The 20,840-nt window shown below is 38.4% G+C and overlaps 1 protein-coding gene across 4 annotated transcripts in view; it reads right to left on the bottom strand.

Moving 5' to 3' along the window:
- The window catches only part of OSBPL9 (oxysterol binding protein like 9), a 60,843-nt gene that overhangs the window by 7,783 nt on the left and 32,220 nt on the right, over positions 1 to 20,840 (bottom strand). For 2 of the 4 annotated variants that reach the window (XM_072042017.1, XM_072042019.1), the window contains 9 exons: positions 18,444 to 18,539; positions 16,375 to 16,422; positions 11,620 to 11,649; positions 9,060 to 9,110; positions 4,729 to 4,767; positions 1,704 to 1,797; positions 1,078 to 1,179; positions 781 to 940; positions 4 to 116 (listed from right to left, as the gene is read on the bottom strand). In XM_072042017.1, the coding sequence (XP_071898118.1) occupies positions 4 to 116; positions 781 to 940; positions 1,078 to 1,179; positions 1,704 to 1,797; positions 4,729 to 4,767; positions 9,060 to 9,110; positions 11,620 to 11,649; positions 16,375 to 16,422; positions 18,444 to 18,539 (733 nt within the window). Of the gene's footprint in view, positions 1 to 3; positions 117 to 780; positions 941 to 1,077; positions 1,180 to 1,703; positions 1,798 to 4,728; positions 4,768 to 9,059; positions 9,111 to 11,619; positions 11,650 to 16,370; positions 16,423 to 18,443; positions 18,540 to 20,840 lie in introns of all 4 variants that reach the window. The other 2 variants (XM_072042020.1, XM_072042018.1) reach the window with 2 other exon arrangements.

The raw sequence follows: 20,840 nt of genomic DNA, 5'->3' as shown, positions 1-20,840 counted from the left end.
CACCAGCGTCATTTGTCCCATTCGACATGGAAGAATTGAGAGACTCTGTGGTATCCGGACGTTTCAAACTACTTCCTGTGCTGCTGCGAGTCAGGACTGCAGCAGAACCTGAAGAACTGAAGAAGAGTAATAAGGACTCAAGATTCACAATGAACAAATTCAAACCAAATTATCAGATATTGATACACACAGGCTTCAATTTCCTAAGGAGTTTACTGACAGAGCTTAGTATATGTGCTGCAAGCTAATTCAAGAAAACTCTAGCATCTCTTAAAATCATTTTTCTGATCAATAAAAAAGAAGAATAAATAGAGACTTTGGGGGAAGGCAGCAACTTAAAGTTTTTGTTTGTCTTGTTTTTCTAATTAATGTGACGAGTAATTAGCTATTTATGAAACAAATAGCTATGAAATACTCTGTAGTCTCAGACATTCTCTGAGCTGGTGGCTCCCCTAGTTCAATGTGTGTTAAAAGCTTTGTCAACATACATGTCTGATGGAATGGGAAGGAACAGGGGAGGAAACTGCATCCCTGACAGACAGCTATGCTTGGGGATGAGGTATTTTTATTCTGTTGCATAAAGAGTGGATTGGCTTTTTTAAGCCAATCTGTCTTCTTTGCTTATTTAGCTTAAGTAATGACTACAAGTAGACAAGCCATGTACTTGGAGATTTTAAAAAACAACCAACCAACCAACCACCACCACCACCAAACACACAAAAAACAACCAACCAAACAAAAAACCTATTCAGCATATACTGCGTTCTTTCAGCTACTTACTCTATACATCTCTTTGGGGAAGAACTGCTCTGGTAGAATTCATCAGCATCATAGAATTCATCCTCACTGCTTGAGTAAGAAAAATCCGGAACTGTGTTCGGAGAAAGATTGACATGGCTTGGAGAAGTGAGGCTACTGCTTGGTGCTGATTGCCCACTTCCTGTGGAGTATTAAACGTTGTGGATTTAATTAAACAAACAAACAAAAACTGTCAAAGTCAAGGATGGAAAAGCATATATAGAAAGCATATATTCAGTTTTAGTTTCTTGAACCCCAGACATTCAGACAGCACTGTACCTGTACTATTTGGTGTTGGAGTCTGATTTCCAAGGGATGCTACTACAGGTCCCACTGGCAAAGACGAGGGTCGCTGCTCTGACTTGCATAACTGAGCGGGTTCTAGGGCACAGTTTGATACGTTAAACCCAAAAGTCACATTGAAATACGAAAATTATACTTTTGTTGGGAAAGAGATTCCGCATTATTTCAGCTGGCCTTCAAGAAATAAATCCTTACCTACAAAAGCCACCCAGAAAAAGCATGCTTCCATTGATGTCAGCTAGCGCTTTTTTTTTCTTTGTGAAGCAAAGCTGACATTTTAAAAATTGACATTAGTTATCTAGAATGCACTTCTATTTTCCCAAAACTGTAGTTTAATTTCTTCTAAGAAAGTATACTAGAAGTGTAGGCAGGTAACTTAGAACAAGTAAAACAGATCAGCTTATCCGCAGAACTAGTGGCACTAACTCCCTTCCCTTCCTTTGCACCACTGTGGTGAGCATCCACCACCACGTGCAGTGGGCACCTCTACACAGCGTGTCTGACACAGAAGCTCTCCACCTTTATGCAGCCCCTCCAGCTAGAGCACAGTTGCATCCTGCTTGTTTCTACGTTTCTACTGAGCTTGTCTCTGTAGAGCATACCTGGAGGTATAACAGTCTGGGAAGGCATTGCGCTGATCACCGGCTGCTCCAAAGGACTGGGCTGATAGACTGCGTCAACAGGGTTTATAGTGCTCTGAGATGAAAAAAAAACAAAAGCACATTTTTTTCCTCAATTAAAAAAAAACAAGCATAGATAATGAGAACACTGTGAGCACAAGAAATGCTCAAATGCAAGACAGCAAATTCCTGAGAGAGAAAGCGAAACACAAATCGACAGCTGAGGACATGAGAAATACGTTCAAAATAGTAGTAGTTTGATTCTTTGCACAAATTTTTAAGTACTGAACTGAATTTGCTACAAATTTTACTAGTCTATGAAGAATTCTTATTTCAAGTTCTAGGTTCTGGTATTCCTTTTAATGTCCATTAATAAATACTGCATGCAAAGAGGAGAAAGGTAAGACATAAATCATCTGGCAAAAATTAGGAGAGGTAATCAGTAGTTTGAAAACATTTTGTTCAGAAATTAATTTGTCCAGACCATAATAAATCAACCCATGAATTAAATCAGGAATCATCAGCACATTTACAGCCAGGAAGCACCACTTTGTTGCCAAAATTCAGCTGAATGCAAGCTGACAGTTTTCAGAGCATCTCCAGTAATGGACATTTCGATGTACTCGTGAACACAGGCACTTTGAAAGCAAAGCACCAACTCGACTCATTATTCACTGACTTCAGGATGAGTGCTTGGCTTTTATACAACAAAGACCTCTTGGAAATCTCAACTGCAACGCCTTTTAATCCAAACTGGCACGATTTTGCCTTGCTTCACTGACTTTTAATCATCTAAGCATTATTTCTTTCTGTTCCAAGTAGGCTTACTTGCAACAACCAGAATTTGGGTATTGTTCTTGGATAAGAGGGATGTAAAACCCTTTTCCATGTATTTTGCAATTAAAAAACATTGATCTACATCAGAACTGTGAAGATCCTTGCCTGCTTGTTAGATCTTGCTACCATGCTTCCATTTAAAGATTTCAAGCCCAGATACTAAACCCCCAAAAACTGGCTTAAAAAAAAAAAAAAAAAAAGTTAGATGAGCTTTGCCTTTAAATTTAATCTGTATGCTTATATTTCTATCCTCTTAGATTATTAAAGTACTTAGAAGCTTCCAACTGCTCTTCCCTCCCTTCATACTGTGAGTTTTCACGTGCATGCAGACTGAGGGAAATGGAGTCCTTTTGACCTCTTCCTACAACAGGCAGACTGCATTCTTGCCTCTTCTCCTGGATAACCACTATTTGGAACTTTGTCCCATGTTAAAAACCAGTGAAGCCGTGACGATTTATTTTTTTTAATAGCACAGAATTTCTCTCATATTAAAAACAAAATTATTGTTCCCTGGTTATCTTAAAAAAATCTCCAGTTAGAAAAAAAGAGGCATAAAAATTGCTTTCCAAGTTTTTGGTGGTGTCACTTATTGGTATGCAAATAAATAACCCAGAGCATTTACTGTTACTCCATGGCATCCCACCATAAAACCAACCTCCCTTAGCCATTACTCCAACTGGTTGTGCAATTACGCATGCAACACAGGCAGGTTCCTGTCCCACAAACTTCGCAGTTCAAAATTATGATCCCATTTTCAGAGCTGCGAGACTTAAGAACTGAGATAGCCCTATGATACACAGGACACTACTGCTATCTCCATCTCCCCTAGTTGTCAGGGAAACTAATAACATAGATGATATTGGACACTGGTGTGATAAAAAAATAAAATAAAATTGAAGTAACCTCATCTTTGACTTTGTATGTAGGATTGTAACCTTATTCTTAAATAATTCTCCACTCCGCAACACGAACTGGAGTTTCTCCTTAGGTGTTTTAGGGCATGCCTCCATGGTTTAGAAACAAATGAAGGCAGATCTTAAAGTATTATTCTCTGATTTTAATGACAATTTAAAAACAGCCACCCAAAGAGAACAAGACTAATTCCACCATGGCATCGAACATTCCTGCCTCAGTTTAAAATGAAATCCTGACCTTTACACTCAAGCTGACATTGATCTCAACAGCATCAAAATTTCAGCCTTCACAACCCCTGCTACATCAGTCCATGTATTTTTTCAGCATAAGCCAGCCCACCGACAATTAGAATGGTGGCTAATCAAATTCAGACTATGTTGAGTTGTAGTAACTGTATGAAATTTCCAAGTTGCAGATCTTCTGTCCACATCATTCCTACCGCAGGAAACTGCTGTAGCCAGACCTGCGTGACCTCTCTTCTCCGGGGCATGCAACAGAACCTGCCCTGTTACACAAAGACCTAAATTATGTGACACAGGGTAGCTGTGTATTTTACAACAAGCATCTTATCTGCATCTTTACTCCAAAGTTCACATCAGAACACCATACCAGTAAAGCCGTATATAATCAAAAGACAAATAAAGCTTGGGAATTACTGTCAGCTGTAATGAAAACAAGCCATAATTTTCTGTTGTTTTACAGAACCGATCTCCTATTAAAAGCATCTGAAATGTACTCAAGTGACAAATAGAGAACAAAGAAAAAGAAGTCACATGTGACTGAAACCGAAGAGAACAGAAGTTACACTGAGAATGCAGAAGTTGGATTAAAGAGCCATGGCTTTAACAGACAGAATACAGCTGGGCCAAACGAGCAGCAGCACTGCAGAGAAGACAAACTACTTGAAGCACACAGATAGCTCATCTATTTCATACAAAGATATTCCGATGGAACACTGGACTATTTATATCCCAGTAATTTCCTTTTCCTCTGTTTATATGGCAGATTCTTATCTAGGTGTTCAGTCATAACACTGCCATTTAAGACACTCGGCATAAAACTGATCGTTATATTTTCTAATGGCAAGGGTGTTAGGCAACCTCAGCAGCTAATGACTCAACAATAATTTTAATGAGACACTTGAAGCAGTGTATTAGAGAAAGGAAGAAGTATGTTGTAAAATGAGTGGAAATTCAGGTCTCTGTTCACATGTTCTGCAGAAATAAAGGGAGATAAAGATTAGATTTAAACTTACTATAAGTCCATCTGCGTGCTTCTCCTCATTATTTTGGTCCTTAAGGAAAAAATGTTAAGAATATCAACATATCAATCTTGTACGACTTATCAGTTCTGTGTTATGTGACAGCTCTAACAGCAAGCTTCTCCCAGGAACGTTTACATTTTCAGCCATTAAATGTTAGTGTTCCTCATCAGGTGATAGAGTAACTCAGTTTAGAAGAAATAGCTCTGTACATTATCACTGTACCTCTGCAGATTAGTGTTTTCTCAGGATCTTCAACCAAGCTCAAATAATTTCTAAAATATTCCTTCTACACTGCTTAATAGAGTCACATTTTATAATGCAGGTCATTCCCAAACAACTAAGAGTCCCCCGAAACATGGTCCATAGCACTGGTGAGTCCCCGAAAACTGAAAGATACGATGGTCTTGGTTTCTGAAGAACAACGATTAGCATACAGGACAAGTTTTCAGAACCATTTTTTGCTTTCAAAAGGCAAAAATGCCTTTATAAATAAAATGTTTTGAACTTCTGCTCTCATACCTATTAGATTTTTAAACCTTTTTTTTTTTTTTTATCTACAGTCTAGCATGTGTTTTTGTTTGTTTGCTTCTGCCTAGAAGCATATGCAAAAGAGCAGGCAACACATGGAGTAAACTGTCATCAGGGAAATCACACTAGCAACAGGCAAAAGTAATACCAAACTAGAGTTAGCACAGGTTTAACAGTATACCAGCAAGTGTTACATTTTAAATTTCCTAAACACCAGGCCAAAACTCTTCACTTCCACTGTTAAGTTCATATTAGCCTGTATTATCAGTTCATAATTTTATTTTCTGTAAACCTTATTTCCCCAGGCTTCCAGTTGTTAACATTATGAAGAGGATCAACAATTTAAAAAAAAAAAAAAAAAAAGCTGTAGGTAGTATTAACAAAGTTAGCACGTAATTATGCTTTAACACTTTATACACCCTTAAGCTTATGCACTTGGCAAAAATGCTGCTTAAATTTCATGTCTGCTAGTTGGCATTTCTTATGCAAGGCTGACATGATAAAAAAAAAAAAAACAACACACTAAGGGCAGTGAGTTCCATGAGTTCCATCGGGCTGTCAGCTTACAAACAAAGAAGGAAAACCACCAGCATAGTCCAAATATATTGACTTTTCCCCCCCCCCCAACACACCAAGTTTCCACGTTATGCTATCACCTCTAAGACCTGAGAAACCAGGACAGAGCAGCCTCATTCGCACCGCTGCTCGCTGTCCTATCTCAGCGACATGGCATGTGGATGAGGTGCTGAGAGGAGGAACGCCAGAGGCAGGCAGGTAAGAGACCAGAGATGAAGGACTAAATAAGGGAAGGCAAAGACGTAAAGCTAAATATCTCAACTATAAGAGCTGCTTCATAAAACATGTACACGTACAGGTGGGTAGCAGCGTGCCGGGCACCTGGAGCTGTCACACACCACACACGGGGCCTCACATACGCCAACCACTGAGCCCGCCCCTCCTCTCCGTGTGGCTGGGTTGCTTTTTGGGACGTGAGAATGTTGTAATACATGCACATGTGGTATTTGCTTCGTTATTTTCAAAATGCCTTGGGTCACCTCAAACACAAGTGGCACGATTACACCCTACATTCACCAGAGAGTTTAAGGAAGACTTAAGTGCCCAAAACCTAACACAGACCGTTTTCATCTGTGAAACAGCTCAGCAACACACAATAAGTAAACCTGTTTGCCTCAGCACACCAAAGTAGTATATTCTATACCAAAATAATCCAAATAATATATCACAGAATGGTTGAGGTTGGAAGGGACCTCTGGAGACCTTCTGGTCCAAAACCCTTGCCTAGCAGGGTCCCCCAGCGCATGTTGCACAGGATGGCAGCCAGGCAGGTTTTGAGCATCTCTAAAAAATACTCAATACAAGGGCATTTAAAAAAAAAAGGTAATTACGAAGTCTGTCTCCTAATGAGAAATGCACTGTAGAAGTAAAAAGGCAGGGGTATGTATGTATGTGTTAATATTATGATTTAATTTCAGTAGTGTAAGTCAGCAGGAGGGAGGGAGGGAGTTAGGGAGGGAGGGAGGGAGGGAGGGAGGGAAGGAGGAAGGAAAAGCAGTGTATATTTAATTACCTACAGCAGCACGAAATCAGGTACCAACACAGGTAGGGGAGGGTGGAAAGGGATGGGACAGAAATGCCAGGTAGTCAAACATGTACATTTGCCTAAGAGAGAGACAGGAATAAGATGAAGAGATAAAGCAGAAGAGGTTATTGAAATAGTGGGAAGATTCATAGAGGGTAGTTTTTCCACTATATGTGAATCAACTTTTCCAATTAGCTTTGCATAAACCTCTCATTTAAAGCACCTCATCTTCACTAGCTCCTCAAGATCTTTAGATATGATTATTCCTTAGCAAAAAAAAATCAAAATTTACAAACCTGTCGATTTACACTGGTAATATTAAATTACTAGTACCGAAGGAAGAACTTCAAAGTCTGATTCAATGTTAAAGAAATTGAGAGTTCTGGCATTTTCCTGAGACCCAGATTCCACCTATGTTTATGGCAGCTAGAACAGCAAAGCACTGAACCTGATCACAAATGACTACAATTGCCACAAGTCCAATTTTGTCCATTCTCAGCAAACCACCTAACCAACTTCAAAATGATATGTTTAGCATGGTTACAAGAAAAGCAAGCATATTGGTTCTTAACCCACTAAACTTACCAATAACACATAGCAGAAATGGGATTTGACATTCAATGGGGAAAAAAAAAAAGCTAACTCAGCCACTATTACCAGCTTTGATCGAGAATCTGAAATGGAGATTGTAACTTCACTCTTTCAGTTCTGCTACTAATTGCACAGCAGAGCTTTAAAAAAAAGTGCAATAGTTCACAGAAATTAAACCTTTCTGGAAATAACAACTATCAAATGCATTTATGTAGAAATAGCAAAAAATAAGCAAATAATTGGTTGCGCACGGTTTGTCCAACAGCTACCTTAATACTGCAAGTCCCATATATCCATGTAAGAAAACCAGCATGCTACCATCCAATCCATCTCTAACTGACTCCTCCAAATCCCCAAAGAACGACGCATCATCTACCAGTTTCATTATGCTAAAACACTTCTAAATATACTCAATACTAAATAACAGCAAGCTATTAGATGCTGTCAAGGCTCCCCTTGCTGTTACTACTGTTAAAGATTCAGATGGCATCACCATACCTTACCCACAGACTGTTATAGCTCTAGAGTGATGTGGCACAAAACTATTTCTGTGTACCTTACTACTTGTAAAGATATTTTTGGCTTTGTATAAACTTACTAATGTACTTTCCCTTCAAAACTTAACCATCTTTTTAAGCTACTGATTTGAAATCTGAATTCTATAAAAACATGCAACAATACATAATGACTTCTACCTCCAAAAGAACCTGATTCCAAATACTTCCGTTTTCACTAGCCTCAGAATTTTGCAAAATATATCTGGTGTCTAGAATGATGATAAACAACAGCATTGTGTTTGAAAGCTATAAAAAGATCAATCTAGTATGCAAAAAAAGAGCCTATACCTATTCCTGAAGAAATCAGAATGTGTTCTAATAGTCTTAAATTCTCAAAAAGCATAAAGTTTTGCAAAACACCGCCTTCCTTCACTCCTAAGATATAAATTAGCATCGTTTACTTAACATATCCTAAATACTGTACATAAAGCCCTGTATGAGCAGAACTTGACCGAAGAAGAACAAAAAGGAATACAAATCTCACTAGATTTACAAAAGTTAACAGAATATTACAGTGAAAAGCCTAAGTACATTACCCATATTGCATTCTCAAACAATACAGCTTATTGCAAGAAGTTCCAATATGGTGAAGAACTTCAGTCCTATTAAAACACTTGACAGACCAGTTTAGATTAATAGCATCACCATTTTCCCTATTCCTATTTATGCTAGTCACATCCTTAAATGAAACAGAAAAAATAGTTGGTTCCATTAAGTTTATATTCTGCTAACCTTACATTTGTTGAAGTTCTGACTTAGTCTGGAAACTCTGCAAAAGAAAGTTTCTCTCTAATGAAAAAAACAAAAAAAAGCTTTGTCATCAGCACAACTGTCAATAGGAACACTGACACAACCGTCTTCTGTGGAACTCAGTCTTTTGGAAACTTCATTACAGCAGTAGCAGAAATCAACGTATACCATTTTTTGGACATACACCCTGGATCACAGAGAGTGCACTCAGATTTCAAATGTCAGAGGGGAAGAAAAGTTCTCACACAGATTAATGCCATATGATAAAAATTTAAACTAGTTTAAAGCATACTTACTTTAGCGATCTGTAGCAACACAATGCAGTGTTTTATTGATTCTACCATGCTCTAAAAAAATAAGAGAAAACAGAAAAAAAATTATATCAGCATGTAATAACATTTTTTATTTACAAGTATTTTAATTAGTTACAAAGAATATTAACGGAAATATTTGATGAAAACTGAACAGACACTCACTTCTAGAATCCCTGCTCTCCCTACCTCCAACACCCTGACCCCTTTTGCCAGGGACAGAAGCGGAGCAGCAGGAAATTGAAGTTTCCAGAAGCCACAAAAAACACAGGGTGCCAGAGAGAAATAGAAGTCAGCTTCAAACTTTCAAAGAGATGCAAGAAGGCAAATCCTCAGCAAGCGGTGAATCTAATGCATTTATGCAGTACTAATTGCTTTAGTTTTAATTAGAGGTACCCCTCATTTATATACTTGACAAGTTCTCTCTGTAAGCTTTAGATAAGAGGGAAAGGGAAAGAGGAAAAGCAACAAAGATAATTAGGATTAAGATCATGGAAATTCTACACAAGATTAGACAGTGCAAGTTTTGATACTTTACAGAAAATAACAGTTATAGGAGAACAGCAGAGTCCCTGAGAAAGACCTGAACACATGGGGAAGAAGGGACTGGAAAACATTAACGTCAGCATATAGAGAGATTTGGGATCACAAAATGGGGAAACAGAAAATAAAGGAACAAGTGAGAAAGTTTGCCTTCCTGAGAAAAAGAGTTGGCTGATGTGTTTCTGCAACACGCTTCCTGAAAACCAGGGGCTCTACACTGAATTACCTTGGGCCGTGCTGGTTGCATTTGGTCCATGCTGGGCACAACTGACAGGACAGAACCACAGCCGTGACCTGTCCCAACGTCCTGGGTAAAGCACCAAAGGTCTGGCTCACAGTTAGTCAGCACTAATAAGCTCCACTAAATTCCAGCAGACTCCCTGAGAGCTGTCTGAGCCCATACAGCACTTCAGGACAAGTACAAAAAAAGACCTGGCTCTTTTTTACTGTGGGGATGATCAAACACTGGAACAGGCTGCCCAGAGTGACTGCAGAGTCTGTCCTTGGAGGTATTCAAAACCCAGCTGGATGAAGTCCTGAGCAACCTGCTCCAGCTGACCCTGCTCCAAGTACAGGGTTGGACTACAGATCTTCAGAAGTAGCTTCCAACCTGGGCTGTTCTATGATTTTATGATTCTAAGATGCTAGACATAAGTCTGCATACAGCACCTGAACCAGGCTGCTGCTTTGATGTTACACTACTGGACCTAATATCGATCCCTAGAAACCAGAGCACGCCTCAGGATGGTACTCTACGGGAGCTAGCCTTGGTCTGATCTGAGAGCTGCCTAAAGAAATCAAAATCCAGTGGGGCCCAAGCTGACCTTGTACTGTGCTCCTTGAAATCTACATTGTCCAGAGATTTTCCCATTGCCCTGGGTAATCCATTCAGCACTGCTTCAAGCAATGGACAGGTGAGAAAGGAAGGAAGATTAGAACAGCAGTGGAAGATGACAGATAAATCTGTGCTGGGAAAGAGTTCAAAAGTATTCAAGAAAGAAACAGATCCTGTAAAAAACTCAACATAAGTGGTAAGGCGAGAAAGATTTAAAAAAATCTAGAATACAGCAATAACAAACTTTAACTGGAGAGGAGGATACTGACTTATCAGAACTCAAAGAAAAATAATTCAAGGCAAAGTGGTCATTTTCCACAACAGTTACAGAAACAGGACATCCCAATCACTTATGAGATATGAAGAAATACTGGGAAAGGATTGGAAGAGGCCTGGAGCAGACAAGTAGCTTTCAACTGCATAAGCCAAGCTGATGAGAAGGCCACCAATCAAACTCAGCTAGCAGCAAGTACAAGAGGAAAATCAAAGGCAGGAAGACCAGACCCTGTTCCAGTAACACAGATAGAGAAGAACATCTCAACACTCATTCCAAAGTAAATGTCCAAAAAAAATGAGCTGAAGGGTTGGAACAAACCAGACAGAATGATAGAAAGGAACCTTCTTTGAGCAAAGCATCCATTCTCCTCCTCGCAGGCAATGATATCAAATAAAACGTTTTAAAAGATCAGAAGGGGAAGCAGGTTTTCAGTGTTAGTAGAATTAAGAAGAGGTCCCTATCATGTGCCTCTTCTAAAGAGTGTATCTGTGATAAGAAGTGCCTTCTTATCAGAAGTTTCTACTGGAAAAAAAAAAAAGTGGATTTACCAAAAGGTAAAGATAGCCCCTTTTTTTCACTTCAAGAAAAATCAGCTCTTTCAGTTTCAAATTTCTATGGAAATAAGATGTAAAGTTGAAATCTGATCAAAAGACAGACTGCTCACAAACATTTTCTGCCTGGAATTAGTGAAATTAAAGGTTCTTTTACTCCAGCTCTGACTATGAAGTTTGAAAATTCTTCATCCTTCAACAAAGCAAAATAAATACCAACTTCCTCTTGTACAGCTAAAAAAAATTCCACTCCTCTGTAACAAACTTTAGAATCTTCCATAAGAAAACAAGGTGACTTTTCAGAATCTATGTAGTAGTTAAAAAAATTAAATAACTTACACTGGTGGTTTCTTTGAGGCTTTCAATTTTCTGTAAAAGAAAAATCCAAACAGTGTGGTTAAAGAAAGAACTTCCAGCATCTAGTTTGACCTAAATACTATATAAATACTGTATTTTATTATTAAATGAGGAAAAAAACAACCAACATGATTAAGACTATTTCTATATATAGACATAATTTTCATTTCTGTAATTTAAAAGACGGAGATCAAGCTGACAATTAAAGCTTGAAGACAATAAGGTTAGAAGTTTTGGAGCAATGACGTTACACATTTCGCCTTTGCATAACATTAACAGCAACAAAAATGAAATTCAGTAGGAAGATTCCCTCTAACTACACTACTCTAATGCAGTGTACTCAAAGTAGCACAGTCCAACAGCCAATATGACTTGACATTACCGTGATTCGAGTGCAATAAGCACTATTTGAGCAGAAAAATAACAGTGTGCGCCTATTGATCTTTCTAAACCTACAGTTCATGCACCTGGAAACCTGCCTGCTTAACCTTATCTGGAACCACTGTTCATAAATATTTCCTGTGTGGAATTACACTTCAGGCATGCAAAAGGCATCTGCATGCCTTTTTACACAAAGGCATGACTTATCGGAGAAGCATATGCATCCTGTTGATGTCTGTGCCTATCTGCTGAAGGCAAAATTATTAAATTGGACTCAGCATCTATCCTGTACTAATTCAATTACAGGACCCCTTTGTTTTGATTAATATGAATGCCTCATGTGACTTGAATCAGAGTCTTTATGATTCTCCAGTAATCAAAGTATGTAGAGGAGCTTTTTCTCCCCACACAGCATTGCAAGCCAACTTCTGCACCATGAGAGCAGCATGCATCTTATTTATTCTTGTAGATTCATAGCCTCTGTTTATGTGGATAAAAATGCAGTGATGGCTTCCCTTCAATGCCTGGGGAAAAAAATCAGTTATACTCCATTCTATACACTATTCATAAGGATGCTGTAGATTTCCTTCAACCCCTAGTGTATGATTAACTGGCAAGAGGTGGCCAAATAGCCACCTTTTCCTTTTCCCCAGGAAGACTGGACCATAGTGATCTAGGAAACTGCATCAAGAAGAAGAACATGCCAACAGCAACAAATTCCTTTATTATTATTTTTCATGTCTCTACCATCTCCCAGGCCAAACTTTATGAACATGTACTAAAAAAAAGCATTTGAAATATAATGACAACAGTTCAGTGAAGTTTTGAGCCTTGGAGTGACAAAATAGAATGGGTGACATACCCAAACACACAGCTCTTGTCAGCTGAAAGACTGAACTACTGAAATGAATCATTCAGCCTCAAGGCTTTATAGCCAACTGTAGGCAGACATCTACAGCTTTGATTATTCTTTACTTATTTTTTCCAATAAGTCCTAATATTTTCACACCAGGTAACTTAGTATCTCGTTCCCTTCACAGATTTGAAAGTCTGAAAGCAATGACAGGCCATGCAATATAGTTTGGTGATGCTGTTTTCCCCCAGTCCATCTTTAATCTCCCCAACACCAGACTAATGAAGACATTGCTATTTTTACACACAGGTACAAACGTGGTAACTCCTCTGAGGTCACACAGAAGATCCAAGGTGGGATAAAACTCAGAGGTCATCTGCTCACCAAGGCCTAACCACAAACTATGCAATCATAATTTTTCTCCACTACCAAAATGAAGTTTTTATGAGGAGGCCAACCTAAATAGTACCATTATGCATTAATCCAATTTCTTTTTCCACATTTGTGCCCCAGAGCTATACTGCAAGAACACAACACATGGAATCAGAGCATTGTCTTTTTGATACGTGCACACAATTATGAGAACAATGCAGGGAAGGCAGACAAGCTCAGTCCCTATGAAAACCCTTCTAAAGGACACCAGCCCTAATCTTTAGGGCTAAGCAAGAACTGATGTGGAAGTCTCTGTATTTCCACGAACAAAGTGTTATTCCAGACTGGTGAAGCAAGCAGCCATAAAATTGCAGTTGGTTTGGAGGAGACACCTGCAGAACGCTCGTACCTCTTCTCCGTGACCATACAGAACCCCACTGCTGGGTATGAGCATGGCCACTGTGCTGCAAAGGCTGTGCTTAGACTCTCGTTTGTTTAAACTTGCAATAAACATAGGTCATTTGGAAAATACTAAACTGGAAGTAAAATCATAAACAGGTAAAAGAAGGCGTACGTTGAAGATAGAAAAAAAAAAAGACAAAAATAAAAGTAAAGAAAACCATTTGCTACTACGAGGTACCTCAACTTTCTCTTCAACATCCCTGTTCTTTGAATACCAATTAAGACAAAATATAAATAAGACAGTTTCCCTAGTTTTAGGTAATAAATACACACCTTCTCAAATTAAATATCAATTTCCTGCAGAAATGGGTTATTTTCTTAAATCTGTGTCCCTTGCAAAAAAGGATAAGGAAAACAATCTTCTTCCAAATCAATTTACATTTGCAGAATGCAGCCACAAGCTGGATCTAATCTAATTGCAGGCTGCCACTGAAACTGCTCCATCTACTTACTGCTATTTGCACCTACCTCCTTGACATCTCATTTTTTATGAAGCCACTGGTGGTCCAATAGAAAGCTAATTTTATTTCTTTGATCAAGATTTTTGCCTAATTCAATAACCACGTGGCTACAGAGTTGGATCAGCCTGTCTAACAAAAAGAAGCGGCTGACTCACGGGCAGAATTGGGGAAGCGCAACCTAAATCCCTGAGTTCAGCCTTGGATTTACTTCACAAAACCTACTCAATGTGAGCCAAAGAGCTTGATCAGGCTACATTTCTCCCCCAATTTTCTCAAAGTCTTCACAATTCCTCAAGTCTATATCTTCTTCCAAAGTCCAACAGATTGCCATGTCTGAGAAAGAAAATATCCAAGAGAACCTGATGCATCTCTAACACCCATACCCCATCCTGTATCATCATCTTCAAAAGACAAAATATGTCTCGTTCTGTCCAGTGCTCTCACAAAAACAAGAGCTCAGGTTTTCAATGCCCAGCCAAGAACAGCTGCAGCAAACAGCACACCGCTACTTGGGAAACGCACACCACACAAATAATATCCAAATCTTGTTTCCTCAGATGAAAAGATTATGGGTTGGATGGCAGTATCCTGCAGGTTAGACCAGCACTCAGCCTGAGAGCTGAACCATGTTTACATAAACAAACAGAAAAACTGCTAAATATGGTAGCAAAAAGCCTCTTAGCTGCCTCAGTTCAGGAAGAGACATGATCATAGAAGTGCTCTGCCAGGTCTCTTTCATTTTTAACAGAGAATAAGTGGAATCTATAGTAATAGCAACACTGAAAGATTTAAAATGCAGGGAAGCTGACCTCTTCGAAATCAGCCTCTCCCCTTCTACAAAGTCAACCTTTCTGTTCCATAGACACCTTGCAGAGACGAAGAAAGAAATCAGCACTTCATGCAGGAAGTCTCTACAGATTAGGCACGCTGTCACAGGGAAAAAACAAACCAAAACAAAAAAACCTGCCTGATCTGCAAAGTAGCATCTGGAGAGAGGTCAAAATTGAAGGAGAATTCTTCCCAGTAAGAAGGATGGAAGGAAAAATACAGACGTTTTAGATCTTGCTCTTTTGATCAGTTGTCTAAGGATTAAACACACTTACACAGAGAACACCTGTACTTCAAAGTTGTTCTTCAAGGCTGTGCATACTACAGAAATCCAGAGAGACCTCTGGTTGTAAAGTCCCTCAGATGCCATGATAATGCATCAAACAAGATGCATAACACATCAAAGGTCACAGCTGTTTTACAGTAAACTAGTTCCAGAAAGGACCAAGCTTTTAAAAAAAGTAAACCAAACAACAAGAGAAAAATCAGCTTGTTTTCCACAAGCAAAATGGGGGAGGAATAACTAGGATCTACTTTATGATATTAAAATTACTACATTTACTGAAAAAAAAACAAACAACCTCTCCAGCAATAACTCCTTTAAAAAGAAATCCTTCCTCCACACCACACAGATGTGTGTATAAAATGTGCAAAAACTAGCATGCAACTTTATGCCAAACCCACACTAGCAAAGGTATGTGCTAACCTTTCTTAAGCACAATAGTTGAATTCTGATGTACAAACTTGATTTTGAAATGGGAGGGGATACAAAAAAAATAAATACACACATACAGAGCAGTTAAGTGAATTACAACCTCACTAAAAAGGTTATGCTCTCCAGGCAGCAAATTAAATTTTTGGGCATCCTCACCTAAGGTAAATGAAATCTGGTATTCTCAGACTTCCAACAGGTAGCATGCTAGTCACAGAACTAGGCAGGATGCAGACATATGAAATATACGATTCCTGGTGCTAGGAAACCTTAGAACAGGTTTGCTATTCCTACAAACACATTCAACGTTAATCCTTGAAAACGGTTAAAAATAAATTTGTGATTTTTTTTAAATCTTAAGTTAAAACGTTTTACAGTTGGACAACAGAGGAGAAATTTCCTACAGAATAATTTTTTTTAAATGTTATAAGCATGACACCCAGTATTACTAAAAAAATTCAGTTTGCCGCCTATTCACTATTTACAACACAGGTTATAATGTTATGCTATTCAAATTGCTTTTAATGATTTTGACAACTTGAGGAATCTGAAAATAGACAAGAATATTTAGGTATCCAGTCCAGTGATGCAAAAAAAAAAAAAAAAAAAAAAGAAAAAACATACAAGAGCAAGCAAAATAAGCAATATTTAAGACAAAATGTACTTGCTTTTCTCTGTTCGTCATCTTTGCAGTTCTGTAGCTTTTCATCAAAGCCCTGAAAACAAGAGATTCTTGTGAAAATACTGTTTTCTTGCCATACACTATTAGCCAGAATCACTGAAATTTCAAAACAAAATGCATTTAATAGTTATACGATCTTGGTTTTATGACTCAAAGCAGTTTTTGCTTACTGTTTCATATAGCATTTATAACGTAACAAGCTTGTAACTCATTTCTTACATCATCGCATCCTGCAAGAGACAAAGTCCCAGCTCCTGAGGCTAGTCCCACACAGGACAAACTGTCACAGTTCTACCACGGTTTCAAAAAAAAGTAAGGTTAAGTGACAAAGGTGACACTCATCAGAACACATTGAACTGCCTTTCTTTTATTTCTGCAAAGATCTTTGTGGCTGACAATGTGCTCACCAAAACAGCTTCAATCCTTATCAACACTTCCAGGAACCTTCTAACTCAGGTATGTGATTCAAATCATTTCAGATTTGTAAGCCCTTCTTTTGAAAATGATTCCACAGCATTAACTTAATTTATTTTACTAAAAGTGGAATACTAGAAGCAGCTAAATAAAATGAAGCAAATCCTTACTCGAAACCTTGCGTGTGTATTTAATACAGACTGAGCTGAAACAGCTTAAAATTGCTTTTGAGAGCATGCTAAGGTGAAGATACAAATAACCATTACGCTGTTCAAGGAAAAAATATGATCAAGGGTAATGCTCAGAAGTTCATCGTATCCACCCTTGCTCAGAAATGAGGCTGCACTTTTGAGTGGTAAACGAGTTCTTCTCTCAATTGCCTGCCTATAACTTAGTTGCTTCTTTGCTCCCCTTTCTCTTGAGGGCTCATTTCTACTTCTTTTCTCTCCCCGTGGTCTCTGAACATCCTCAAATTTGCTTTTCTTACATTATTAATTCAATTCCTATACTCCCTCCCCCCAGTTGTTCTGAAATAAAATTTAAAGGCATTAGATTTAAATACCTCCCTTCAGTGAGGCATGCTCCTGTTGTATATTCCTGCTAGGTGGCCTTGAAAAAGGAGTTAAAGATAATTCCCAAATCAAGTCTTGGCAGTTTAGCTTTGAATTTTGCTTGCACCTCTTTGCCCACCTCCATTTCTGTTGTGCTCTTCCCTCCTCCACCCTCCCCTGCATCTGAATTTTTGCTGAATATCCCACATACAGTACTTGTCCATTGTATCAGAGGGAAAAAAAATCCAAACCAGCAGAACTGAAGCAATCCCACGAGCAATTTTAACCTGCTTAGTCATGGGAAAAAGTGTCCTAACCAGCAGCAAAAACTTTGTTTTTCTCAACAAGGTGAGTTCTGTGAGATATGACCTTATCATCCCTCACCTCCCCACCAACACTTAAAATGCACGCACGAAGTGGAAAAGGACAGTATTCATACAAAACTTCTACAGAATGTTTTTACTCAAGGACAAAGAACAGTTTTTCTATCACTGTTGCAACAAAGTCTGAAACTGTCTGCAAGTGCAGTTGTGTACTACTTGACAAAAACTTTCTTCAAGATAAATTCTAAAATGCTATGAGCAAGACAATGATTTGTTTAAAAATTAAACTTCAGTAATCTGACATTTCCATGCTGTTACATATACAAAGTACTTCAGCCATTGTAAATCATTCTATAAAATCAGTTTGATTCATTTTGATTTTCTAACTCTATTTCAATAATCACAAGATTCAGTCCAAGAGAAACAGAGAATACTATTTTCAGCTCATTCAGCTTTTAGCCTATTAAAACTTTTAATTTTCTTATTCTAGTAAAAATGTTTATTTCAGAAGTAGTTAACACTTCATGTAACATCCTAAGATAGCAAGAAAGAGAAAGTTCTAACATCAGACTTGACATATTGTAAAGGTATGTTTCCTCCAGCTCTCATTCAGCTCAGCCAGATGAGGCCTCTGCCTCCCATATTTACCAGAACACGTGCGAAGCATAAAACATGGCTTTCTCCCCCTGCTGAGCTTCCTTTCAGGCAGACCTTGAAATCCACACTGACAACCACACTCACAATACAGTAAATGCACCGTAACTTACCTTCAATTGGTCTATCAAGATCTGTAAGTAAGCATCTGACTCCGTAAGTTTCTTATCAAAATCATGAACAGTAGGAACAAATGCTGAATCGACACCCTGGAGAGAAAAACAAACAAATAAAAAATCAAATATATAATTAGAGGTTTTTTTTTGGGGAAAAAAAAAAGATAACAGCAATATGGTTTTGACTGCCAAGTGGCTGCTAAAATGTTGCCTTGCCTGCAATGTATAAACACAGGCAAACAGCTGAGCAGATTTGTCTTCTATTTGCAGCTAAATCAGTAACTGCAAATTGCTGCACATTTTCAGTGTGGGTATAGTCAGCACACAGCAGAGCATTTCATGACTTATAATTGGAAAAAAATATCTCCTAAAATGACACTAATTAAAGTTTCTTCAGAAAATATAAAGGAGAATTTAGTTTTCTGAAGACTGCCTTATGTTTCCGTATTCGGAGATTTCAATTAAGGATGGACAAAACCATACCCAAGTGCACGACTGGACTTCTCACTCCTCAAACAGAAGCTTTGCCAATTACAACATAGCTCATCTCAGAGCATCTCGGTGAAGGACTGTACAAAATAAACCTGTTCTTAAATACAGGATAGCCTTTAAACTGCTAAATTTCGAACTGGTTACTCCTGGCTGCCCTTGTTCCTTTACAGCTGCAGTGATTTGCGTCCTCTGCACTGGGTTTGATTTATTACATTTCATTGCATAAATACCAACAAGGGCAAAATATCATTGCCATGAGAATAATTACTTTTCTGGTTTTTTTACTTGCAAATTTACTTTCCTTTTTAATGTAAAATTCAAAGCACACTTGTACATATAACACGTTCCCCACATTTAAACTGATAAATGGAGTAAAGACCTGAACAAACTCCCACTGGGTAACCACATCTCTAATTAAAGGAAAGAAAGGGAGAGAATTCTTGAAATCGATTACTACTGACTTCACACAGCCTCGCTATGTAAACATATTTAACATTTATTTATATAATATTTTAAATGCAAATCAAACTTCTAAACAAGTATTAAAGCACTCCTGGCCTGAAAAATTGTACAATGCAAGTTCAAGGCAGGAGGTAAAGGTAAAAAGGGAAAGATACAGGATGAAGTATTTAGGCTTTCTTATTAGCCTCAATACTCTCACATGTTTTCACACTGACCTAAAATATGATGTTTTTCACTTCAAACTCTTAAGAGACCATCAGCTGTGCAGTTTTGACTGCTGAGAATCCCCTAAAGTCTGAATATGTAAAGACCAAATTGTGGGGGAAAAACATTTCCGTGGTGGAAGACAGGCAATTCATACCTGTAAAATTCCACATTACCATAAAATGTTTGACATTACCTTCTTTGTCAGTGCAGATAGTTTATTTTTGTTTTTGTATGATAATGGGCTGTCTTATTAATTAAAAGCTTTATCGACAGCTCTTCGAAAGCAGGAAGAGTTGCATGCAATAGAGGAATGACTTGTTCTTACTCGAGGTTAAGATGCACGCATATTATCATGTATACCCTGAAACAAAGCCATACCCTGACGTTAGGGGGTATTTATTCATGGCCATAGCTTAAGCTGTGCTACAGACTAACACCCAGATCTTGACAACAGTTCTGCATGAACATACCAATAAGCCTGTAAACAAGCGTTAAAACCCAAAACCTTCACCCTGCACTAGACAGCCCGTTCTGGACAAATTTTAAAACATTGTTGAAATGTGGACAAGGAAAGAAGAAAATAAAGCAATCACTTTGACTACTCCAAGAGAAAAAGACATAAAAACACCCAGTGTTATCGAGTTAACAAAAGCACTAATGGACAGGAGGGAAAGTCCTCCCAAACAAGAAAGTTGGGACACTCCCCCTAACTTGTCAAGTTTAAAATACACAGAAATTAGATCTAAAGCTGTAAGAAATTGGTGCCCCATACCCTTGTTGAAGAACGAATTGCCCGTACAGCTAGCAGCCTGCACCACTATTTCAGCAAATGGTCCAGCATGCTCTACTTTGTGTTACAGTTTTATTACCAGATGAAGTACCTGCAGAAGCAGGAAAGTTATAAACTTCTGGTCTGCCTGCTGGCTCCCGTAGCAACACATTTGGTATTTCACTCCTTCCCATGAAAAATCCCATATATGATAAGCAGTATGCAGAAAACATAGATCGATAAAATGGCATTCCTTCCCCTTATTTCCCCACATCCATTTTCTGAGATTTCCCCTTCAGGAGATACAAGTTAGAAGACTAGGCCACAGAGGGCTCATGCCAATGCTAACCCTTGTACGCAGCAAGGAGACAGCAGGGTCCAGCAGCGCACCGACCAACCCCATTAACAGTCTGCAGCAGGACCAGCATGACACCCAATAACACACAGCTATCCTAGCTGCACAC

Source organism: Anas platyrhynchos, chromosome 8 (assembly GCF_047663525.1).
Source record: "Anas platyrhynchos isolate ZD024472 breed Pekin duck chromosome 8, IASCAAS_PekinDuck_T2T, whole genome shotgun sequence".
Taxonomy (NCBI): Eukaryota; Metazoa; Chordata; class Aves; order Anseriformes; family Anatidae; genus Anas; species Anas platyrhynchos.
Note: the sequence above shows the minus strand (reverse complement) of the source record. Positions and strands in the feature narration are given on the sequence as shown.